This window comes from Bos grunniens, chromosome 18 (genome assembly GCF_055505025.1).
Source record: "Bos grunniens cultivar Pamir isolate PY7600 chromosome 18, Bosgru_T2T1.0, whole genome shotgun sequence".
Classification (NCBI taxonomy): Eukaryota; Metazoa; Chordata; class Mammalia; order Artiodactyla; family Bovidae; genus Bos; species Bos grunniens.
This window is the reverse complement of record NC_141182.1, coordinates 54,616,120-54,640,054: the sequence shown is the minus strand read 5'-3', so window position 1 is coordinate 54,640,054 and position 23,935 is coordinate 54,616,120. Positions and strand designations below refer to the sequence as shown.

At 50.2% G+C, this 23,935-nt stretch overlaps 2 protein-coding genes across 16 annotated transcripts in view; both read right to left on the bottom strand.

Annotated features, from left to right (window-relative positions):
* Window positions 1-14,814, bottom strand: part of DHX34 (DExH-box helicase 34) — a 28,493-nt gene extending 13,679 nt beyond the window's left edge. For 6 of the 7 annotated variants that reach the window (XR_015146225.1, XR_015146226.1, XM_086353315.1 and 3 more), the window contains exons 1-6: window positions 14,699-14,814; window positions 10,760-11,752; window positions 9,481-9,792; window positions 7,569-7,823; window positions 5,059-5,161; window positions 3,363-3,580 (exon numbers count right to left, since the gene is read on the bottom strand). Coding sequence is in view for 5 of the 7 variants with exons in the window: in XM_086353315.1 (XP_086209441.1) it covers window positions 3,363-3,580; window positions 5,059-5,161; window positions 7,569-7,823; window positions 9,481-9,792; window positions 10,760-11,464 (1,593 nt within the window). In the remaining 2 variants the exon portion in view is untranslated. The other variant, XM_086353316.1, reaches the window with a different exon arrangement.
* Window positions 14,815-16,543: 1,729 nt separating this feature from the next.
* Window positions 16,544-23,017, bottom strand: C5AR2 (complement C5a receptor 2). 9 transcript variants are annotated; one of them, XM_086353329.1, is made up of 5 exons: window positions 22,848-23,017; window positions 22,281-22,455; window positions 21,690-21,790; window positions 20,507-20,548; window positions 16,544-19,136 (listed from the first exon to the last, which is right to left on the bottom strand). In XM_086353329.1, exon 5 carries the CDS (start codon window positions 19,119-19,121, stop codon window positions 18,108-18,110), a length of 1,014 nt encoding a protein of 337 aa, XP_086209455.1. In that variant the 5' UTR covers window positions 19,122-19,136; window positions 20,507-20,548; window positions 21,690-21,790; window positions 22,281-22,455; window positions 22,848-23,017; the 3' UTR covers window positions 16,544-18,107. The 9 variants fall into 9 exon arrangements, with proteins under 9 accessions (XP_086209455.1, XP_086209456.1, XP_086209458.1 ...); XM_086353330.1 differs by having other exon boundaries at window positions 21,736-21,790; XM_086353332.1 differs by lacking the exon at window positions 20,507-20,548 and having other exon boundaries at window positions 21,736-21,790.
* Between the last annotated feature and the right edge of the window lie 918 nt (window positions 23,018-23,935).

Sequence of the window (23,935 nt, the reverse complement as noted above, 5' to 3'; positions counted from 1 at the left end):
TCTTCTCCCAGACCCTAGCCACAGAACAAGCACACGATCTAAGCTGGACCACTTGAGGTTTCTCAGCCCCTGGTCACAGCAACTGACAAAGGGCTGAGCATGTGACCTGAGCTGGGCCAATCAGAATCCTTCCCTGGGACTTTGCAACCTGGAGCTGAGAGAGGAGCTCCTGCACCCATTCTGGTTCTGAGGGGCCAGGGTGGAAGCCCAGAGCAGCTGAGGTTGTTTTTCCCACTGCCTGGATATCAGCCAATCCACAGCAGACGGAGAAACCCTTTATTTTTCCTAAGCCCCACCTCCCCCAACATGGACTCACAAATCCATAAAATCCCCTATTTTGAATACAACAGCTTCAGTCGGGTTTCTTTCGCTTTCAACAAGAGCATCCTGATTAGTTCAGTGGCACAGAGGGGCTCGTGGGGAGGAAGAGGTGAAATGTGTACCCATCACCAGACCTGGCACGGCTCAGGGGAAACAGCACCCCTCTGGTGAGGGGATGAAGGTAAGGCTGGCATGGTGGCTCACATGACTCTGAGAAAGGACAAAGCTCAGAGAGCTGGGGGCTCAGCCAAAGTCTCTGGGTGAAGTGACTTCTCCCCTGGCCCTGATCTGGAGGCCACCAGAAGTTGCAGGCCATCCAGCCCTCAACCAGCCATCCCACCATCCTCCCTGGTTACCGAGCCCTGGTGCTGTCTGGCAGACCACTGACACTTGTCAAAAGACCTTCAAATTAGGAGGTCTGGGTGGGGGGATAAAGCACGGATGATTTTGACTTTTTAGGCACTCCAGTGATTCCAACATGTAACTGGGACTGCAAATCATTGCTCTGATCCAGTCAGGCAATGCCCTCCCTTCCTCCTGGACAATTACAGATCAATTACAGGTCACAGAGTGGACACCTGACCCAGTTGCACCAACAAGGCAGGATGGGAGACCGGCCAGGGTGTCTGGAAAAGTTCCCATGGCCTTAAAAAAACAAGACCCACAGGGGCCTCCCTAGTGGCTCAGTGGTAAAGAACCTGACTGCCAATGCAGGAGACACTGGCTCGATCCCTGGTCCGGGAAGATCCCACCTGCCCCAGAGCAACTAAGCCACGACGACTGAGCCTGCGCTCTAGAGCCCGGGAGCCCCAACTACTGACGCCGAGAGCCCTACAGCCCTTGCTCTGCAACGAGAGAAGCCACTGCAAGAAGCCCCAGCACCACAACGAGAGAAAAGCTCATGCCGCAACAAAGACCTGGCACAGCCAAAAATAAAAATAAAATTATTAAAAAAAAAATGAGACCCACAAAGAAGGGCAGTTCATTGCTTCTGCTGCCAAACAGGTAAAGGAGGAGGAGGTGCCACCTGTGGCTACCAAAGTGAAGGTGCATTCATGAGGCAGGCTCTGGAGCCTGAGAGCCTCAGATGAGTCCAGGCTCTGCCCCTTGCCAGGAGTGCCACATGGATCAAGGTATCTTACCTCTCTGTGCATCCTTTTTCTCATCCATAAATTGGAAGAAGCTTACTTACTACACAGAGGTTGTGTGACGATCAAAACAGTCATATATATGACTTAGAACAGAGCCCAGCACATGAGAAATACGAGGTGAAATTATTTTCTATCATGGTCATCATCATCATCACTGTTATTAGGAGAGCTGCTGCTAAGCTGAGGTTGGAAAGCTAGAAAAAACCCTGGTGGTCCAGTGGTTAAGACTCTGAGCTTCCACTGCAGGGGCTGTGCTGCACTTAGTCGCTCAGCCATGTCTGACTTTTTGTGAACCCATGGACTGTAGCCCACCAGGCTCCTCTGTCCATGAGGATTCTCCAGGCAAGAATACTGGAGTGGGTTGCCATGCCCTCCTCCAGGGGACCTTCAAAACCCAGGGATCAAACTCAGGTGTCCTGCACTGCAGGTGGATTCTTTACTGTCTCAGCCACCAGGGAAGCCAAAAAACACTGGAATGAGTAGGCTATCCCTTCTCCAGGGGATCTTCCTGGCCCAGGAATCGAACCAGGGTCTCCTGCATTGCAGGTGGGTTCTTTACCAACTGAGCCACCAGGGAAGCCTCCATTGCAGGGGGTACAAGTCCACTCCCTGGTTGGGGAGCTAAGACTCCACATGCCACGAGGCACAGCCCCAAAATAAAAATTATAAATAAATACATAAATTCAAAAAATAAAACCTGGTCCTGCATGACATCACCAATCGATTTAAACAACCAAGGCTGTAACCTCCTTATCTCAAGACTTCTCATTATGTGAAATTTTGTTCAAGCCAATATTTTTCAAACAGCAGGTTATATGAGTCAGGAACTCCAAGAAGTGGGTCAGAACTGGCACTTTTTCCAAAGGAAATCAAACAAATACAGACCCATCAGTGTGCATCACCCTTAGGAAGGGGGCTGGTTCAAGTCACTTGAGCCCATGGCACATGCCGCCCACTGTCCTTCTCTGCTTCTTCCTGAGCACAGGACTACACTTCCCAGCCTCCCCTGCAGTGAGACAGGGCCGTGAGTTCTCACCGGGGTGAGTGGAAGGGAGGCACATCACTTGCGGACCCACCCTCACCCTCCCAAACCCAAGTCCCACGCTCTGTCCCCCTCACAGGCTGATACAAATGATGAAGGCCCTGGAGGGATGATGGAGCCACAAGAGGGAAAAGGCCTGGGTTTCTGAATAAGCGTTTCCCCAGTGGCTCAGCTGTAAAGAATCCACCTGCCAGTGTAGGAGGCGCAGGTTCAATCCCTGGGTTGGGAAGATCCCCTGGAGAAGGAAGTGGGAACCCTCTCCAGTATTCTTGCCTCAGAAATCCCATGGACAGAGGAGCCTGGTGGGCTACAGTCCACAGGGTAGCAAGAGTCAGACATGACTTAGTGACTAAACACCTCTGAATAAAGGAAACTGCTTTATTTAATAATAATATTTAATAATATTCCTTTATTAATAGGAATAAAGGAAACCAATCCAAGGACTGACATTCTGCTGTGCTGGCTGTTATGTAAGTGGGTCTATTCATCACAGCAGCCTAGTCTAAGCAAAACTAACTACTGAGATACAAGCCATGACATAAAGCATATTGAGAAACCCCAGTTTTAAAAACCACTTCCTAAAAAAAAGTAAAAAGCCACTTCCTCGTGGGTTTTCTGTTACAGCTGAAAACATTCTGCTTGAGTCACCAGTTTCTTCCCATGACCCTGTGGACTGGGGGGAACAGTTCCCACCCCATCGTGGGATCTGACATTTGGAAGGAATGAGTTCCCCTCTGTGGCGTGGCCCACCCTCCCCTTCCTGACCCTGAAACCCTGTCTAAATATCTCCTGGATTCCTCTCTGGCACCAGCACTCAGGATTCAGCCTCCTCTCCGCCCCTGCATTACCTGAAGCACCAATGCATCCAGGGCGACCCTCCGAATCTCCGGGACCGGGTAGGGGGCGAAGGCATCATAGTCCGATTCAGCATAGAGGCGGAAGCAGACGCCGGGGCCCGTGCGGCCCGCCCGGCCCTTACGCTGCTCGGCACTGGCCTGACTGATCCAGAACTCCTGCAGCCGCTGCAGTTTGGCCTGTGGGTCGTAGCTCATCTCCTTCACCTTCCCTGGGTGGGCAGAAGGGGAGCAGGAAGGGAAGGGAAGGTGTGTGCAGGACCCATGTGGGCCCTCCACATGCCTGGGCCTCGACCAACACCTCACTTAGGACTCTTCTAGTAACACTATCCCAGGGCTTAGTTTGGGCCCCACTCTACCATTCTGTTAATGTATTCTTCAGTTTCTTCATTCATGCATCTTTTCATTTACTTCTTCATGCCTTTCTTTATTCAGAGATTCAGTCGTCCAACAAATTTTATTAATACCTACTAGGTGCCAGGCTTCCCTGATGGCTTAGATGGTAAAGAATCCACCTGCAATGCAGGAGACCTGGGTTGGGAAGATCCCCTGGAGGAGGGCATGGCAACCCACTCCAATATTCTTGCCTGGAGAATCCCCATGAACAGAGGAGCCTGGAGGGCTACAGTCCAAGCGGTTGCAAAGAGTCAGACATGACTGAGCGACTAAGCACACACACACAGGTGCCAGGCACTGGACTATGAAGTAGGGACACAGCTGTGAACAAAACAAAGTCCCTTCATTCACGGGGCTGAACAAAACACCAGATTTCATCAGTTCAAGACTACGCTTTTTTCATACTTTTTTGTCTCTCAAAATGGAATGCACCTTAAAATTAGTGACATGTCATTGATTAACAGACAGCATTTTCTAACAGTACATAAAATTATGTGTGTGTTAGTCGCTACTCAAGCCCAATTCTTTGCAACCCCATGGACTGAAGCCCACCAGGGTCCTATCTATAGGATTTTCCAGGCAAGGATACTAGAGTGGTTTGCCATTTCCTTTTCTCATCAATGGTACCAGATTCAATACAGTAAGGTAACTGCTAACATTTACTGAGCATTTGTTCACCCTGTGCCAGGTACTGGCCTCAGCCCCCAAGCGTATTAGGTCTTCTAATCCTCACAACCTGAAGGAGGTGCTATTATTACTTTATTATTTATTATTATTATTTACAAGTGAACAAAATGACCCACTGAGATTGTCAGACCTTGGTCACACAGCCAGCAAGGTACCTGGCCAGGCTGGTTCCAGTGTCTCCTCACCACTAAGCTATGCTGACTTTTCAGAAAAGAGTCTAGCTGGGATATAAAATATAATGCCCCACACTATGAAGAAAAATAAAGCCTCATGAGGGAGGTGACAGTGAAAGGAGATCACTTAGATAACGTGGACAAGGTGGGCTTCTCTACTGGGGAGACATTTGCACAGGTCCTGAAATGAGGTGAGGGAGTGAGCCGTGTGGATATCTGGGGGAAAGACAGCTCTCAGCAGAGACAACAGTAAGTGCAAAGGCCCTGAGGCAGGGGCAAGCTTGGACGGCCTGAACGAGACTAAGATGCCACCACTCTCCACGGCCCCAAACACTACCAACCTCCCTGCCTCTGTGTGAGCTCCCTCACTACACACGCACATCTCCAACCCCACACCTCGCCAGGTCCTGGGGGAAGCCAGGGGGCACCCTTACCAGAATCCACCACGAAGCGGATCCCGTCAATGGTGACTGAGGTCTCAGCGATGTTGGTGGAGAGGATGCATTTCCGGACTCCAGGGGGGGCCACGTCGAATACCTGGGGGGCGGTAAAGAGGTGGCCTTGGGGCCTTGTCTTTGTCCTACCCCACCCAGGCTCTTTGCACAACTAACATGGCACTCACTGACCCCTGTGTCTGGGGGCCTCGTGGATCTCCCATGGGACCTCAGTCATACGTCTCAAACAGCCTAAGCACCTTCTACCAAACCCTTTCCTCCTTGGGCCCCCATCTCCTCATCTACTGCATCACTGGGGACAGAACCTGGGCCATTTTGGGTGTTCATCTCTCCTCACCCATCCAGCCACAGCCGATCCCCTTGAATATCCCCAAAGCCACAGCCCCTGCCTCGGTCCATGCCTATTCTTTCCCACCCAGATCCCGCTCCAGCTTCCTCCCTGGTCTCTGGTCTCACCCCTCCCATCCAGCCTTCACATGCAACAGAGGGATCTGCTAAAGCAAACAGAACTGCCCGCCACCTTGCTCAGAACCCTCCCAAGATCTCCCCGTGCCCTCAGGACAAAGTCCAGGCCTGCAGTGGGTCTTCCAGGCCCCTGGTGGTCTACCCTGTGCACCTCCCTGGTCCCATGACTTCCCCCTCACCATCTGGACCCAGCCACTCTGCGTGTAGTTTCCCAGCTGCCCTGTCTTTCTCTCATCCCAGGCCCTTTGCACAAGCCCTTCTCATGGACCCAAAAGACAGTCAGGCACAGTGGTTAAGAGTGGTTAAGAGTCAGCAACTACAGCCTGTGCGCCAAATCCACTCTGTGACCTGTTTTTGTGAATCAAACTTAACAGAGCACAGCCTCACCTGGTGAGTCTACAGCTGCTTTGTAGCAGGGTAGTTGTGACAAAGACCACATGCCCATAAAACCTGAAGATTCCACCCTCTTCACAGAAAGTCTGCCAACAGATGGTTCGGAGCATGGGCTCTGATACCAAATTACCAAGTTCTACAGCCTGGCTCTGCCAGTCACGTGACTCTGCCTGAGTGCCTATGCCTCAGTTTCTGCAGCTGTCAAATGGGGACACAGGACCCGGCAGACAGGGTGGTTCAGACACTGCCCAGCACAAAACAAGTGCTCCACACACTTTAGCCGGCACATGCGTTTTCCTGCCCCCCGTCCCAGAACGGGGCTTTCTCAGGTCTCCATTTGCAAAGTCCCTTCCCCCAGGGAGCCTTTCCTGAATCCACCAAGACTCTGCTCTCAGAATATCCGAGGCTTTCCTCTACTACTTGTAGAATCGTTGATTACATGCCCATCCGGCCCCCAGCAGACCAGCAGCTTGAGGGGAAGCCCCCACCGTGTCCCAAAGGGGCCCCCTGGTGCAAGAGAAGCACTAGGAAGTGCTCAAATGTTATTTCTTCCTTTTCTTTCTTCTTTTTTTTTTTAACTTTTTGGCTGTGTTTTGGTTTTGTTTTTTACTTTTACGGCTGCACCCCACAGCATGTGGGCTCTTGGTTCCCCAACCAGGGGTGGAACCTGTGTCCCCTGCAGTGGAAGCATGGAGCCTTAACCTCGGGACCCAACCACCAGGGAGGTCCCTCAAAGGTTATTTCTTTAATCACTAAACAACCACATGTGACCTAAGGGACTCTCCTGGAGGTGATTATGGCAGGCAGCCTCCAGGATGGCCGGGGCAGTCTTACCTCGCGGGATTCACAGCCTCACCTGGTACTGTTCCTTTGAACAGGGCAGAGGTGATGGTTTGTGATTTCCACAGCTACCTCATAAAAGATTCTATGGCTTCTACTTTGGTCTTTTGGGAAGAGCTGGCCATCACATTGTGAGAACTCCCAAGTAGCCCCCTAGAAAGGCCCCCCAACCAACAGCCAGCCATGTAAGTGAGTGCTCCATCTCAGAAGAGAATCCTCCAGCCCCAGTCAAGCCTTCAGATGACAGCAGCCCCAGCTGACACCTGACCACGACTCATGAGAGACCCTGAGCCAAGACCATCCAGCTAAGCTCCTCCCAGATTCCTGCCCGACAGACACCACGTAAGACGTGTAAGACAATGAATGTAACAGTGGCCATGCTCTAGCTCCTGGGGTGATATGTTAGACCGACAGTGACCCAGAGACCTGTCCCCCAGCACCCTTCCATTCCAAGCAGGCAGTCTCTTCACCTTTCCCCACACCTGACTCCCAGATTCCTCCGTCCAGGCCTTTGCTCAAGCTAGTTCCCCCAACCTGGACTGCCTTCCTTCCTCTTCCTTTACTCAAAATTTCTCCTGTCTGCCAAAGCCCAGCCCCAGTGCCCCCCACCTCATCAGGAAGCTCGCCCCGCAGGATCCTCCCCCAGCTGAAAGATGTGAGCGGCCTGTCTCTGCAGCCCACAGCCCGGGGTCGTGGGGTGGCCTCAGTCCTGTGTCAGCCGCCCCAGCCCCTCCTCCTGGGCTATGCAGCGAGATGCCCCCTGCCCTGCTCCGCCCGGCTACACTCCGCACCTTGTCCTGGTCGGCCACAGAGAGGGCGCTGTGCAGCGGCAGCACCACCCAGCGCTGGGTGTGGCTGGCGTAGGCCTGGGCGGGCTCGAGCACAGCGCTGATCTCTGCCATGCCGCTGAGGAACACCAGGAGGTCGCCCCGCTCCTCGGGGGGGTACTTATTGTCGATGGCCTCCAGCACCCTGAGGAAGGGCCTCGGGTCCAGCTTCTCTGACTTGGACGTGGTTGGCTCAGCCTCCTGCGGCTGGTACACGACCTGCGAGGAGACAGCCCCAGGCAGGAGCAGACCTGGTCACTCCAGGTGACCACGGGGCGGGGAGGCCACAGGCTGATGGAGAGGACAGACCAGCCAGGCAGCAGACAGAGGACAAACTGTCTCAAATATTCAGCTTGAAGAGGATGTGAGAAAAGGACAAAGTATCAAGGTAACTGGGAGGTTTCCGGGGTGCTGGTAATGTTTCATGCCTTTTAACCTAGATACTGGCTCCATTCAAGTATTTTTAAAAATTTTTTCTTGTGATAAAAACTGAAAAATTTTTTTTATTTATTTGGCTGTGCCAGGTCTTAGTTGCGGCATGTGGGATCTAGTTCCCTGACCAGGGATCGAACACGGCTCCCCAGCATTGGGAGCTCGGAGTCTTAGCCACTGGACTGCCAGTGAAGTCCCCGTTGAGACATTTAATTCGTGAAAATTAATTGAGCTATACACTTGTGATACACATAAATCTTTTGTAGTTGGAGTATAACTCCAACAATGACAAAATTTTAAGGGGTGGAGTCGGAATTGAAACCCTCAAAATCACTTCTCTGAAAGCACCCTCTCTGTTTTTAATGACTACTTAGAAGACAGATTGATGGGCACTGAGATCCAGAAACCACAAGGAACGCTGCATTTCCTGCCGTGAGGAGCCTCAGAGCTGTTATCAAGCCTTGGCCCCAAAGAACAAGAGGAAGGAGCGGTTATCAAACCATAAAGGAGAGGACTGTGCGGAGAGGCGTCCTGGAAGGAGCTTCGAGGTTTAGCCCACTGCAGACCTCGAGGGAAGGGGCGGCCTCTCCTTTTCCACTGGCCAAGGAGAAGCTGGGTGGAGGGGGGTCCGTTAGTGCCTGCCGGGGCAGACAGGAAGGTAGGGAAGGGCACAGGAGATCTGGAAGGGCAAACAGAAGCTACCTGGCCCGGTGCCACATCTATCTGTGAGCAGGATTTAAGTCCTGGCCCTGCCACTTCTGAGGGATGCTGATAAACACCCTGAAGGGCACAACCAAGAATTATCCAGCCCAAAATACCAACTGTGCTGAGTCTGAGAAACCCTGCCCTGTGAGATGGTAAAGCGATGAGAAAGGAGGAGCCTGGGTCCCTGAATGACCATGTGCAACAGAACTGCTCATCAATCTGGACCAGCCTGGACAAGTTGGTTCTATTCTGTTAAATAAGAAAAATTTCTGTGTTATTTGAGCCTTTAAATTTTGGGCTCTCCTCTAACAAGCAGTTAGCACTCTCCCTAGGACACTGCAAATGCCCAGAAAATAGCAGCTTCCCTGGTGGTACAGTGGATAAGAATCTGCCTGTCCATGCAGGGGACATGGATTCAGTCCCTGGTCCGGGATGATCCCACATGCCACAGAGCCACTAAGTCCATGCGCCTCAGCTACTGAGTCCGAGCTGTAGAGCCTGTGCTCCGCAACAAGAGAAGCCTCGCAATGAGAAGCTCATGCAATGCTGCAACAGTGCAGCAGCCACAAAATAAATACAGAAAAACTTTAAAAAGAGAGAGAAGGTCATTAATTAAAGAGATGGGGAACAGAGAAGGAGAGAAGCGAAGCGACATGTCCAGGTTGGCCAGGGACCGGGTGGGGAGTCTGGGGCTTGGGGGGTGGGGTGGGGGGCGGCGGGAGGCGTGGGCAGCACTGACCGTGATGGGGAAGAGCCGCCCCGGCACCTGCACCACGGGGGCGTTGCTGAAGTAGCTGGAGAAGAGCGAGATGTTGATGGTGGCCGACATGAGGACAACCTTGAGGTCGGGCCGCTGGGGCAGCAGGCGCTGGAGGACCCCCAGGAGGAAGTCGTTGTGGAGGTGCCGCTCATGCACCTCGTCCACGATCAGCACCTGGTACTGGGGCAGGCTGGGCTCCCGCTGCATCTGCCGGAGGAGCAGCCCCACCGTCAGGAACACGATCTTCGTGGCCGCCGAGCGAGTGCTCTCAAAACGAATCTGGTAGCCGACCTGGGGGTGGGGGGTGGGAGGGGGTGGTCAGAGAGGACACTGGGCCTGTCCTGTAGCCTCTGACCCTCCCCATATCAAAAACCTGAGCAAGTGTCCCACATTAGAGCCCGGAGACCAACAGGCTTGGGTTCGAATGTCACCTCTGCCACTTAGTGCTGCCGACTTTGGGCAATTCCATCCCAGAGACATATTTTTTCCTTCTAGATGCCCTGAGAATTACATGCGCTAATGCACATGAAGTATTTGGCATGGAGCCTGATGTATGATACTAATTAATTACAATAGTAACGATTAACCTTTCTCTGAGTCCCTTCTAAGTACCAGGAAGTACTTTAAATCTTTATGTATATCAACTCATTTCATCCTCACAACCACCACACAATGTAAGCACTATTATTATCCTCATCTCACAGATGGAGAAACTGAAGCCAGTCATCCAAAGTAAACAGGCTAAAAAATGTTATTGAAAGGAAACATATCTTAACCCTTACCTCACATCGTACACACCTCGATTTCAGATGTGTTTCTCTAGTCAGGGCACTTAGGCTTAGTTGCCCCATAGCATGTGGGATCTTAGTTCCTTGACCCTGATAGAACCCAAGTCCCCTGCGTTGGAAGGTGGATTCTGAACCACTGGACTGCCAGGGAAGTCTCAATAACAATTTTTAAGTGGTCGAGCCAGGATTAGAACCCTAGATATCATTAGTAAGAAACATCCTCATTCTTTTTTTTCTGACTGCCTAGAGAAAGACTGATAAACATTTAGGCATTTCCAATTTTTTTTACAGTACTAAACTGGCTACCGTTAGCGCCTTTGTCATTTGGACCATATCCAGGCCAATCTATAAAAAAATTTCTAGGAGAAGCATTGCCAGGTACAAGGGTAGTGTTTTCGTAACTTCACTGATATTAACTTATCCCGTGAGGTTATGTGAGAAAACCTGGAAGCCTGTTCTGCCCCACTCACCTGTGAGCCGTACTGACTGAGGCTCTCGAAGCCAACGCGCTTGGCCAGTGAGATGCAGGCGATTCGCCGGGGCTGGGTGCAGGCCACGTGACTGCAGCCGGCGGCCAGCAGGTACTGGGGCACCTGGGTGGACTTGCCGCAGCCCGTGTCGCCCGCCACCACCACCACCTGATGCTCCTTCAGCATCTGCAGGATGCGGTGCCTGTACTGGGCAATGGGCAGTGCCGCCCGCTCCCGCTGCAGTTTGGCCAGTCGCCCAAACGCCTGCTTCTGGCAGAAGTCCAGGTAGTGCAACAGGGCTTGGCGGAACTCGGACACTCTCTCCAGGGGCAGGCGCCTGCCCGGCCCCCGAGAGTCCCGAGCGTCCGGGCCGAGGACGGAGAGGTTGATGCGGTAGCGAGGGTCGTAGGCACGAGGCAAGTCGGCCAGTGCTGGGTGGCTGTGCTTGGGCTGCCTGGCATCTTTCTCCTCCTTCCTGGTGGTCTTGAGATTCTGGAACCTCTGCAAGCGTTCAAAGAATGTCCAAAACTTCTGACACTCCTCAGAACCCTGCCGGATATAATCCTCATCGCCAAAGAAGGCATCCTCAAAGAGGCGCCGTGTCTCGGGACAATTCCAGTTCCATTTCTCTGGGGCCGCTTCAGGACTGGGAGCCCGGGGTCGGTCCCAGGGACCCCTGCCCTCCCTTGTTCTGGGAGGCGGCATGCCGTGGCCAATCCCAGGGCTGTCACAAAACCGGCCTCAGTTCTGAGCCCCTAGACCAAATATTCTCGGACATTCCCCACTTGCTGCAGTGAGAGGCCAGTGCCGGCAAGAAGGCAGCACTTTCTCCTCCAAGAGCTAATCTCCTCTTCAGTGGTGCTACAGGATCGACACAGGAGTTGGCAGAGCAAATGGCCTGCGGCCTGGGTCAGGCTGGTGACGCACAGGGCACCTCACAACTCCTGTGGTGACCTCTGGGATGGACACAAGTTCATCCTGGGGCTGCAGGCCCTGGATGTTTGCGGGAAAAAACAGAAGACAGTCATTTATTAGACACATTTACTGACAGCCTGCTGTTTTGCAAGCACTGGACTAGGGGAAGGGACAGCAATGGGTAAGACCACACTGAGTGCCCACAGGGGGTCCTGCCACCAGACTCTTGACAATCCAGAGATGGGGGCAGCAAGAAAGGAAGCCCGGGGGCTGCAGGAGCCTTCCTTGACCATGCCTGGGAGTCAGGGAAGGATCCCCAAGAAGGGGATTTTGGACCTGAAGGAATGTAGGTCACATGGCCAGCCAATAGCAGAACTTGGTCATGAGACACAACAACATGAGAGGCGTGGTCTACTGAGTTTCAGGATCCCCGGAAACCCTCTGGAATTCAGTGCCTGATTTTGCAAGTGTTGCATGGTTTGTTTTTGCCTGCCTGGCACTTCCCGCTTTTTTTTTTTTTTTTTTCCTGAAAAACAAATGCACTCTCCTTGGGAGAGTAGCCCTTCTTGAAATCTACATGGTTTCCACTGCCTATAAGTCCCAGAACTCCTATTGATTGGGCAAGTGACAAAGGCCTGGCCAATCATGGTATCCCACTCCCCCTTTAACCAGTGACTGGTCTGAGGAGTAGACATGTGACCCAAGGAGAGGCAGTCAGGGCCCTTCCCAGGAATTTACACTAGGCTGTTAGCACAGAAAAGCTTATCTACTGTTGGCTAAGCAAGGATGATATAAGCAGGGAGCTGTTTGTAGCACGTCTTAAATAGTCTTTTCCTAGAAATCTTTCCTACAGAAAAGACTGCATGTGGGCACAAGGAGGCACACACAAGGATGGTCACCAAGCAACCACAAGGACAGAAGTGGAAGAGGGACAGGGGAGAAGCTTGGCAACGCCATTCAGTGCTTGAGTTCCTTCCAAAAGTCCATTTCACCGCTAAGTCCATTTGCTTAAGGCCTGGTTTCTTAGCTGCGTAAACTCCTAACCAATGAAGCACATCCCCTTGTATATGCTATTTTCTGGAGCGAAGCCCATCACTCAGATTCTTAAAGGAGTTTATGATCTTCAAAGGGTCCTAAGGGACTTCCCCTGCAGTCAAGTGGTTGAGCCTCCATGCTTCCAATGCAGGGAGCACAGGTTCGACTCCTGACCCGGGAACTAAAAATCCCACATGCCGTGTAGCATAGCCAAAACAACAAAAAAAATTAATGAAAAAAAATTGACAAAAGGGTCCCGAGCCTTCCATGGTAAAGACTTCACAGTCAGGCAGATCTGAATTTCAGCCTCAGCTTTATCATTTACCAGATAGGCGTCCACGTGCAAATTAACTCCTCTGAGGTTTTCTTCATCTGAAAAATGGGAACAATCCCCATCTCAAAACACTGCAACGTTTATTACCTAGCCTGACACAGAGAAGCGAAACAGTAACTGACATACAAGCCCAGTGCTTTCTCTCCATGATGACTGACAGAGAAAACAGTGCGAGGAACCACAGGCATACAACCTGGAAAGAATTTTACACTCAAAAGGCCACAGTTCCCCTTGGTTTATTAGCAATGCTTTCTCCTCCTCAGCCTTCAGTCTCTAAGGGCCATCACAGAACAGAGTTCAGAGGTTCTATCTCTAGTCTCAGAGAGACCCAGACCAACCCTGGGAGTTATCAGAGCCAGTTAAGGGTTTATCAAAGCCAGGCAAGAGCCAGTTGAAGAACCTGTGGACTGGCAGAGCTGTACCCATAAAAGAGTAGCCTTGTGGGGAGTGCCCACCACTTCCTGGTAAGCAGGTGGGCTGGGTGATACCATAGCACCTTCAGAGGGAATTTCTTTTCTAGCAGGGAACAAAAAGGAAAAGGCCTTGAAAATGCTGCCATGCTGGGCCAGTGAGTCTCAGAAAAAGACAGGGACAATGAAACGGAGGGGAACATTCCTCCCAGGCTGCTAACTGCCTTACGTATGTATGTGGGTCAGAATGAGGGCATCCTTATGGCTCTCAAGGTGTCTAGTCTTAGGCTATCTTTTGGACTTCTTGGCTTGACTAGTTTCTCTCTTACTGTGCCTCTGACCATCTCTTGGCCTGTACTTCCTAGGCTCAAGGCTTTTAGAGATTTTCTCTACTTCCCCATCTCTCTTCTCTGGCTCTCCATCTTCAGGTCTCTTTTTTCTGGTCCATCTTGCTCACCACCCTTACCTCTCTTCCCTCTCCTTGACTGGTCCCAACTCTTCATTTCTCTGATTCTCTCCCACCCTGATCTGTTTTTCACTCTGATTTTCTCTCCAACTGTCTTTCTCCATTTGACTCCACTCCTCCTCTTCAGTTTTTCATCTCTCATTTTGTTTGAATTTTGTGTGTGTGTGTGTGACTCTCCGTTTTCTTCTCTCTCCATCACTGACTCTCCATTTCTCCATCTAAAATTCTGTCACCTAGTTTGAAGCTCTAATAATAGCCAACATTTACTTAGGGCTGACACACATCAGACACTACATCACTCATATATAGTTACATGCATACATATACATCACACACACAAATATGTACACTTTTCTCAAAACTCTAGTTTCCACTCTCATCGTTCTACGTTTCTTTCCATCTCCCAAGTACACGGTGCGATCACACTTCTCTCGTGGACCGTGTGAGCCTCTCTCCGTCGGGTCCATTAGTCTCTCGCCCTCGATCTCTCCAGTTTTCAGCTTCTCTCCTCGTCTCAACCTCCCCGTCTCTCAGTCCCTCAGTTTCTCGAAACTCCTTTTTGTGCCTCCATTTCTGTCAACCTCTCTGACCCTCAGTTCTCTTAGCAACGCTCAGGCTCCATCTCTATCTGCTTCTCCCGGCTGCCCGGCTTCCTCCAACACCTTGCCTCATCTCGGGGTCTCCCCGTTCCCCTCAGCCCGCTCCCAAGCTGTTCCCGATCCCGATCGAGCTCCAGTCGCCGCCACCACCGCCCCACGCAGCCGCCCCGCCCCCCTCACCTCGCTACCCGCCGAGATCGCCTCAACTTCCGGTCCCCAGGACCGCTCACGCGCCCGAAGCCGGTCCTGCGCCTGCGCACGCCATTCTCACGGCCCAGCCCAGCCCCCGAGGCGGAAAGAGGAACCAATGAGCAGCTGCGAGAGCCCAAGGCTCACTGTGCGCCTGCGTACAGAATGATCAGGCCCCGCCTCGCTTTGGGCGGAGCTTCGGGTGACGCTGCGCCCTCTGGGGGCCAGTGGAGGCGTGACGGTGGCAAATTGGTCTATCCTGCCTCTGAACAGCTAATTGTATCTGTGGGTCGCCCGGACGCAGGGGTTTAGCCAAAATAGGACGCTGGCCTGAGCCCAGACACTATCAAAACCCCCCCCCCGTGATTTAGTTATTATTATTAATGTATTAATTATTAATACATGGATGTGTTCAGTTCCGTTCAGTTGCTCAGTCGTTGGCCTACTCTTTGCGACCCCATGAGCAGCACGCCAGTCTTCCCTGTCCATCACCAACTCCCGGAGCTTGCTCAAACTCATGTCCATCGAGTCAGTTATGCCAGCCAACCATCTTGTCCTCTGTCGTCCCCTTCTCCTCCTGCCTTCAGTCTTTCCCAGCATCAGGGTCTTTACATTGATGTATTATAATTCACAATCATTAATGTAATCTATTCATGTATAATTCACCCTATCAGCTCATTAATGAATAATACAATTCAACTTCCAAGCTTTCTGTCTTGAAGGTCCTAGATTCTCCAGAGACAAACACAGGGATTAGATAGTCGGTGAATGTTGAATGAGTGACTACTTGAAGGAGAAAAGTGACTCCTCTTTAGTCCTAGATGGGTCAGTCATTGCGGCACTGAGCCTCAGTTTCCCTATTTATAAAACGAGGATAATGCCTACTTTTCAAGATTGTTGGGAAAAACAAATGCAAAAGTATGCATACATAAGGTAGCTAAACTTTTTTCACTATTATACATATAGGCGCTTGATAAATGTTAAATCTTTCATTTTTTATATCCTTCGCATCATTCTCCTTTTTCCTTTGGATAGCATCATGGTTAAGAAGCTTTCATTTCTAGAATCAGTTCTAGGTACTGAGGGTACAGAAATGAACAAAACGAAGGAGTTTATATTTTGGTGAGGGAGACAGACACGTAGATTAAAATAAATATATAGAATGTCAAGCAGAACTGCATTTTCTATGGTGTAAAACAAAGCACGGAAGGGACAAGGAGTGATGCTATTTGGTCCAGTGACAGTCAGAGAAGACATCTCCCAGAAAGTAACATTTAGGCAAAGAGCTAAAAACAGTGTTGCAAGCCATGGGGATCCCTTGGCCAGAGCATTCAAGGTAGAGGAAGCAACAGAGGCAAAGACTGAGATGACCACATAACTTGGAGGGTTCAAGGGTCAGCAAGCAGGCTTGTGTAGTTGGATGAAGGTTGGAAAACAATAGGGAATGAGGTGGGAGAGAGGAGGAGGATACAAGTGTGGACTTTGGCTTCCAATCTGAGTGAGGTGGAGTCAATGGGCAGAGTTCCATGTGACTTAGATTTTAACAGAGTCCTCTGGCTCCCATGTGGGGAACAGCCTCCAGGGATTCAAGATAAGAAGAGGGGACCAAGGGGGAGGCTGCCACGATAGATGGCTGGACCAGGATGATGGTGGAGAAAATTGATATTTTAAAATAGAATCTGCAGGGATTGGCTGATAAACTGGTCATGAACTGTGAATATGAGAGAAACAGAGGTGGCCCGAGGTTCTTTGCCTGAGCGCCTGGAAATAGAGTTGCCATCAATTGGGATGGAAAAGAAGCAGGAGGATGGCTGAAAGAGAAAATCCATACTTCCGTTTTGAGCATATTAAATTATTTATTCTACAATGAGTTGGAATGTCAAGTGGTAAGTTGTATGTAACTATTGAATCCTTAGGAAGCAATTAGAACATCGAGAGGCCAATTCTTGTGTCATGATCAAAAGAAGAAGGGGAAGAAATTGACTAACATCTGCTTAAAACGTACAAAAGAGAACTACAATTTTTTTTAAAAATGAAAATGGGAGAAAGCAAGCAACAAATATGAAGTTAGGAAGAAAATAACAAACTACCAATGCTAAGGATTGAGTAGAAAACTTGAAACTAGTTCTTGGGAAACATTCTAATTGGAAACCTAAAGAACTTGATACATTCATGCTAAAAATAAACAAAAACCAAAGAACAAACTTAAGAACAAAAGGAGGAAGTTACAACAAACCAAAAACAAGGTTATTTTTCATGATCAAAGGACTTCTATGGAAAATTGCTGAGAAAGACTCTAAAAGCTTTCATGAAATTAATTATTTTTTAACAAGAAGTAACACTGATGCAATAAGAAAGGAAAACAAATTTCAAAAAATACAAAAGACTGTTTACAAATGTACAAAGAACTCTCCTAAATGGCACCTGGCCCCAATGGATTAACAGCAAGATTTCTTCCAACTTTTCATGAAGTTATATAAATTGTCCCAGGACAGGATTCATTTGATAAGGCAATTTTGGATCATGCATGAGAATTCTGGTGGTTTAGTTTCTTAAGTTATGTCCAACTCTTGTGACCCCGTGAACTGTAGCCTGCCAGGCTCCTCTGTCCTCTGTCCATGGGATTTCCCAGGTAAGAATACTGGAGTGGGTTGCCATTCCCTTCTCCATGAGAATGCTGAATAAAATATCAAAAAATAAAATATGTGTTGTTGACCTAAGACGTGTCCCTGTATCAGATTTTTTTTTTAACAAAAAGATCCCCATCATTGGGTAGCTCACAATCTAGTTGGAAGAAAATAGGGTGTACACAAACATAGTCTGGCTCTTTTTAAAGTTTGGGAAGGGTGGAGGCGAGACAGAAATTAAACTAGCCCAGATGTTGTCCTTGGAAAACTTACAGGTTAGCTGGGAAATTTTGTTCCAGAACTTGGAGAACAAAATGTTCTGTTCCCCAGGGAGGAGACTATTTGAAGAAGGCATTGAAGGAAATTTTCAATGATCAAGAGCATGGATACTAGGGTCAGGTAAACATGGGATCCAATCTCAGCTCTATAATTTCCTTGTTGTGCGATCTTGGGAAAACGACCTCTGGGTTGTTGTAAGAATTACCTTAAAGGAGAAACTGTGTGTAAAGTGCTGTCCTGGAGTTAAGAGGGTATCACTACTATGTGATTTCAAAGATCTGAACAGGTGATATTCTAGAGCAACCTTGTCCAGTAGAACTTCCTGCAATGATGGAAATGTTTTATATCTGCACTGCACATGGCAGGGGCATAACAAATGTTTGTTGAATGAATAAAAGAACAAATGACAATATCATTAAGCTCCTGGATCCAGCTATGCCTGAAGCCCATCTTGCAAAATGGGATAGAAGGATAGAAACCGATTTCCCCCTAGCCTACACTTCCATCTCTGAGACCAGGTCGTGGCTAGTCGATTTCTTGCTGACCATACTTTCATCCTCGCTCTGTGGCTCCTTTAGGGCCCAGCGACATGCGGCTGGCAGAGACTGGCGGAGTTGAGCCTGCCCAAAATAGAGGAAAAGCATGGGATTGAGGCAACTGTGAGCAAGGGCCAGGCCCACCACCAAGGGTTCAGCCCGCAGGGCCTGGGCCAGGAGGGTGGAGTGTGGGGCCGCCATGGTGAGTACCAGTCCCAGCGTGTGGTAGGGGGCCCAGCAGACAAAAAACCCCACCACAACGGCCAGGCCCAGTGGCCAGCGGCGTCGGGTAGCACGACACAGGAGGGCACTGTGGCAGACGACCACAACCACCAGCGGCCCCAGGAAGCCAAAAATAAACCGGGTGGCCATCACTGAGTTCTCGGCCACGGTCGAGCCACCATAGTCCACCACACACTCCAGCCGGTGTGGGAAATGCTCCTGATGCAGCCGGCGGTAGATGGCCGAGGGCACGGTGAGCAGCAGGGCCAGCCCCCAGCATGCCCCACAGGCTGCCCGCACCCTGCACACCCGCCCAGCTGTCCCCCACCAGATGGGCCTGAGGGCCAGCAGGCAGAGGTCCGTGCTGAGAGTGGCCAGGAGGAGGACGCTGGCATACATGGAGAGCAGGATGACAGAGGGCAGGGTCCGGCAGCCCACTGCCCCGTACAGCCAATGGCCCTTGTGGGCGACCGACACTGCCAGGATGGGGAGAGACAGACAGCAGAGCAGGTCCGCTACGGCCAGTTGGAGGAACCAGATGGCACTGACCCTCTGGCGGGCCTCTTTCCAGGTCACCCAGGCCATCATGGCGTTGCCCGGCACCCCCACCAGGAAGACGGCGGCATACAGCAGGAGTGGGGTCGCATGGAGGAGGTCAATGGACATGCAGGAGCCATCAGCGCAGTCCACCGGGAGATCCGGAAGGTCGCTGTAATCCCCATACTCATTGCCGAGAGAATTGTTCTCCATTCAGGCTGCAGACACCTGGGAAGGCGAGCAATGGTGTGAAAACTTAGAGACGAAAACTGTCAGGCCCTCAGAATCCTAGTGGATAGGAACACCAGCCCCTTAGCATCTCAGAAACCAGGACAGGACAACATTAGAACTCCAGTGCAGGGCTTCCCTGGTGGCTCAGTGGTAACGAATCCACCTGCCAATGCAGGAGACACGGGTTTGATCCCTGGTCTCACATGCCACGGAGCAACAAATCCCGTGCTCCACAATTACTGAGCCTGTCTGTGCTCTAAAGCCCAGAAGCCACAATTACTGAGCCCGTGATCCGCAACAAGAGAAGCCACTGCAATGAGAAGCCGGGGCCCCCAAACTGAAAAGTAGCCCCTAGAGAAAAACCTGCATAGCAACAAAGACTGAACACAATCAAAATAAATAAATAAAGCTATAAGAAAAAAAGAACTCCAGCACATTAGAATCTTGGAATTCTAAAATGTTAGTGTTAGAGCCCCAGCTTATTACCAGAATATTACCATGTTAGAATTCCAACATGCTAAAAATCTTAGAATTCCAAAATACTAAATTCTTAGAATTTAGTAGCTAGCTAGGCATTTATTGCTTGGCATTCTAGACCAGCCCTGTCCAATCGAACTTTCAATGTTGATGGAAATAGTCCATATCTGTGGTATTTGAAATGGGAGCCAGGGTGACTGAGAAACTAAACTTTCTATCTTATTTCATTTTCATTGATTTAAATAGCTACACGTGACTAGTGAAGCTCTAGAGCATTGACCACTAGCCAGTTAGCAGACTGGAACTCTAGAATCTAAACTATTGGAACTTGAATATTCATCAAGATGAAAGTGAATGTGAAAGTGTTAATCATTCAGTCGTGTCCGACTCAGTGCGACCCCATAGATGGCATGTAGCCCTTCAGGCTCCTCTGTCCTTGGAATTCTCCAGGCAATAATACTGGAGTGGGCTGCCCTTCCCTTCTCCAGGGGATCTTCTCAACCCAAGGATCGAACCCAGGTCTCCTGCATTACAAGGAATTTTTAATTCCTTATAGTTGAACTTTAAATGAGGAGTCAAGGAAGGCCTCTCTGAAAAGGTGACATTTGAGCAAAACCACAAAGGAGGGGATAGAGGGCAGGAGGAGAAGGTGGGGGGTGGGGGAACTGAGGACGAGATGGTTGGATGACATCATCGACTCAATGGACATGAGTTTGAACAGACTCTGGGAGATAGTGAAGGACAAGAAAGCCTGGTGAGCTGCAGTCCATGGGGTCGAAAAGAGTCGGACACGGACTGAACAACAGGAACAAGAAAGGAGGTGGGGAGGGAGCTGTGTGGTGATCTGAGAGAAGTGAATCCCAGGCAGAGGAAAGAGCCAGTGCAAATACCCTAAGGCGGGAACATGATGGTACACGTTAGAACTCCATCTCCTGTGGAATAGATGGGAGGTAAAAACAGAGGTATCAGTGCCCACATAGGTGCTGTAAGCTCTTCATCTTTTATTCTGCATGAGACGGGAGCCATGGGAAGGTGCTGAGCAGAGAAATAACATTGTCTACCATAGAATGTGAATCATAACTGCTACTACAACCCAGGTCTCCCGTGTTGCAGGCAGACTCTTTACCATCTGAGCCATCAGGAAATCCCCTTTCATTATTATTACTATTAAGCACCATCTAGCGAGTACTTTGTGTTCTGTGCCAGGCATCGCTCCAAGCCCCTTTACATATTATATCATTTAGTCCTTATAACAACCCTCTGATTTTCACACCATTGTTAGACCCATTCTGCAGACAAGAAAACTGAGGCCATAGAGAAATTAAGAAACTTACCGAAGGTGGCTCAGCTAAGCAAGTAACAGAGCTGAATTTCAAACTGTGTTAGTTAGTCCCACTCTGAAACTCCAGGCCCTAGAACATCACCATCCAAAAGTCTTAGGTTTGGGAGAGTTGGAAGGCCGGACAGCCAGTGACCCTGAGCAGACCCGGCCTCTCCGACTCTTGAGTGCACAGTTTCGGCCGGCTCTCTCTCTGGGTTTCCTCATCTGAGAAGCTAGTCACGGAGATGAGCCTACCTCACCACTTTGGGGAGGCTTTGATCAGTCGATATGTGTAAAGCTTGTGGCACAGATCAAGGGCTCAGGTAGAAAATAGACTCGTCCGCATGATGTCATAATAACCTGACACTGCGGCTCTCTGCTGACTCTTTTGGGCTGACTGGCCCTCCGCAGGGCATCAGCTGGAGTTGACACAACAGGAAGGGCAGAAGGGAAGTTGGGGCACTCCCCTTCCCCCTCCTCCATGCCAAGTAGCTACTAAAAGGCCAAGCCATTGTGTGTGAAGTTTAGCACTTCACTTTCATATTATTGTCATCTCTAACATGAAGCCATGTGCAGGCTTTAAAAATTCAAACCTCAGGACTTCCTCTGGTTCCATGGTTAAGACTCCCCAGTTCTTCCGCAGGGGGCAAGAGTTCAATCCCTGGTTGGGGAACTAAGATCCCACACACGCTATACAGCGTGGCCAAAAAAAAAAAAGAAGTGTAGAATCTCAGGCCCATCCCCAGACCTACCAAATCGGAATCTGCATTTCAACAGAATGAAAATTCAAGCCCTCACCAGTTGTGTGGCTTTGGGCAAACCACCAAACCTCTCTGTGTCTCAGCTTCCTCGTCTGCAAAAATGAGAACAATAGACTCACCTTAGAGGGTGTTAGGAGAATTCATCAACTTAATAGGCATGAAGAGCTGAGCTCGTCCACCGTGAGCGTTAGACATGCATTGGCCACTTGGTCCCAGATCCACATGTACCCTCTCCCGCCACCCCGAGACTCCACCCTTCCCAGGTCTTCCTGGTTCAAATCTGAGTTTTCCCTGTGTAAGCAACTCAGTCAATGGTATTTCCCTTTTAACATATTAAACAGAAATCCAAACACTCCCTGTGCCATTGCTTAATCTTTTCCATTTAATGTGTCTCAGATTTACTTTCCCTATCTGGACACAAATCAACTCCTTTCTTCACAATAAGGTCAAAATCAATCCACAGGCTGGGTGTGTCGTGCTTATTAACCAGCCACAGACTAAAGGACATTTAAGGAGCATCATGGGTAGTATTATTATCTTCTGATTTTATACACCAAATAAATTATATTTCTACATTTATACCTGTGTGTGTGCTTGTATGCTTAGTCACTCAGTCGTGTCCGGTTCTTGGCGACCCCATGGACTGCAGCTGCCAGGCTCCTCTGTCTATGGCGATTCTCCAGACGACAATACTGGAGTGGGCTGCCAAGCCCTCCTCCAAGGGATCTTCCCAATCCAGGGATCAAACCCAGGTCTCCTGCACGGCAGGCAGATTCTTTACCCACTGAGCCACCAGGGAAGCCCAAGAACACTGGAGTGGGTAGCCTAACTCTTCTTCAGGGGATCTTCCCAGCCCAGAAATTGAACTGGGGTCTCCTGCATAGCAGGAGGATTTTTTTTACCAAATGAGTTACCAAGGAAGCCCACCTGAGTGTGTAATATTAATATATGGGATTCCCTCAACAGAAGCTTTCTGTTGACCTGCCTGAGTAAATTCCAAGAGTCTGGGATTTTGAATCAGATTCCATTGCGATGGTATTAAGACTCCACTCCTGAAATTCTAGTTCTGATTCCCAGATGCTGAAAATAATGAGTCTATATAACCAGGATTGGGAAAATGCCCCCCTCCCTTCTTCCCTCCATCCTTACCATCTCTTAAGGAAGGGTCCCCAGTTGGGCCAGATGCCACGGCGGGGGGCAAGATCCAGGCTGACAGCCAAGACCCGGGTGTTCTGAAGTCTCTCCCCGAACGTCTGTGAGCTAGTGAATTCCTGCAAGCCAGTTCCCGGAGCTCCTAGGGGACTCCGCCGGGCACTGTCACCTCACAGGTCCCAGCCGACGCTCTTAAGCAAGGAAAAACAGGATTGGCCTTTTCCTATTGCCGCTGGCGTCTGTCCTGGATTCTTCCCATGACTCACGCATCCCAAAATTACCAGGCAGCGGGCAAAGGTGGGTGGGAGCTGACCCAGTGTCCCCAGCACCAATCTCCATGTCACCAGCTTCCTGGAAACCAGATCTACATGTGGCTTGACCTTTGGGGTCTGGGGGTCTCGGCCTAGACTGGCTGTCCCAGAAGGGCCCTCTGAGGTCTTCCCCACCAAGTCCCCACAGCCCACTACCCCCACCCACTCCCGGACTCCAGCTCAGCCCCTCCCCTCCCTTCTGCCCTCTGCAGAGCCTTGAAGACCAGTATGCCTCCCGCCTCCCACGTTCTGAGGGAGCCAGCTCAAGGTCACAGCCTCCAGTAAAAGGCCAAGGGTGCCCAGCACAGGGCCCGAGGCCTCAGAGGCAGACAAAACACAACAAGTCCTATCCGCTCTGTGGGCCTCTCTTTTCCCTCTTTAAAATGGGAAGATTTGGGGGACGTCCCTGGTGGTTCAACGGTTAGAATACTGCGCTTTCACTTCTGAGCTTCGAGGTTCGATCCTGGGTCAGGAGTCTAAGATCCTGCAAGCTGCACAACTTGGCCGAAAGCTTAACAAACAATAATAATAAATAAAATGGGAAGATTTTGAGCATAGTGGTTCCTAACCTCCCTCCCAGCGTAGCATAGAGTCTGAGAACATGGATTTGAGAGCCAGAGCAATAGCGTACATATTCTAGCTTCCCCATTGACGAGCTTCTCGGGCCTCAACCCTTCTGAGCCTCAACTTCCTCATCTGTGAAATGGACATTTTAGCTATGAACGTTAAATGGATGAAGAGATTTAAAATGCACATGCACTACGGGGAGGGAGG

Excerpts from the sequence above, each read along its gene's own strand:
- C5AR2 (XM_086353329.1), bottom strand. The coding sequence starts at position 19,121 with ATGGAGAACAATTCTCTCGGCAATGAGTATGGGGATTACAGCGACCTT.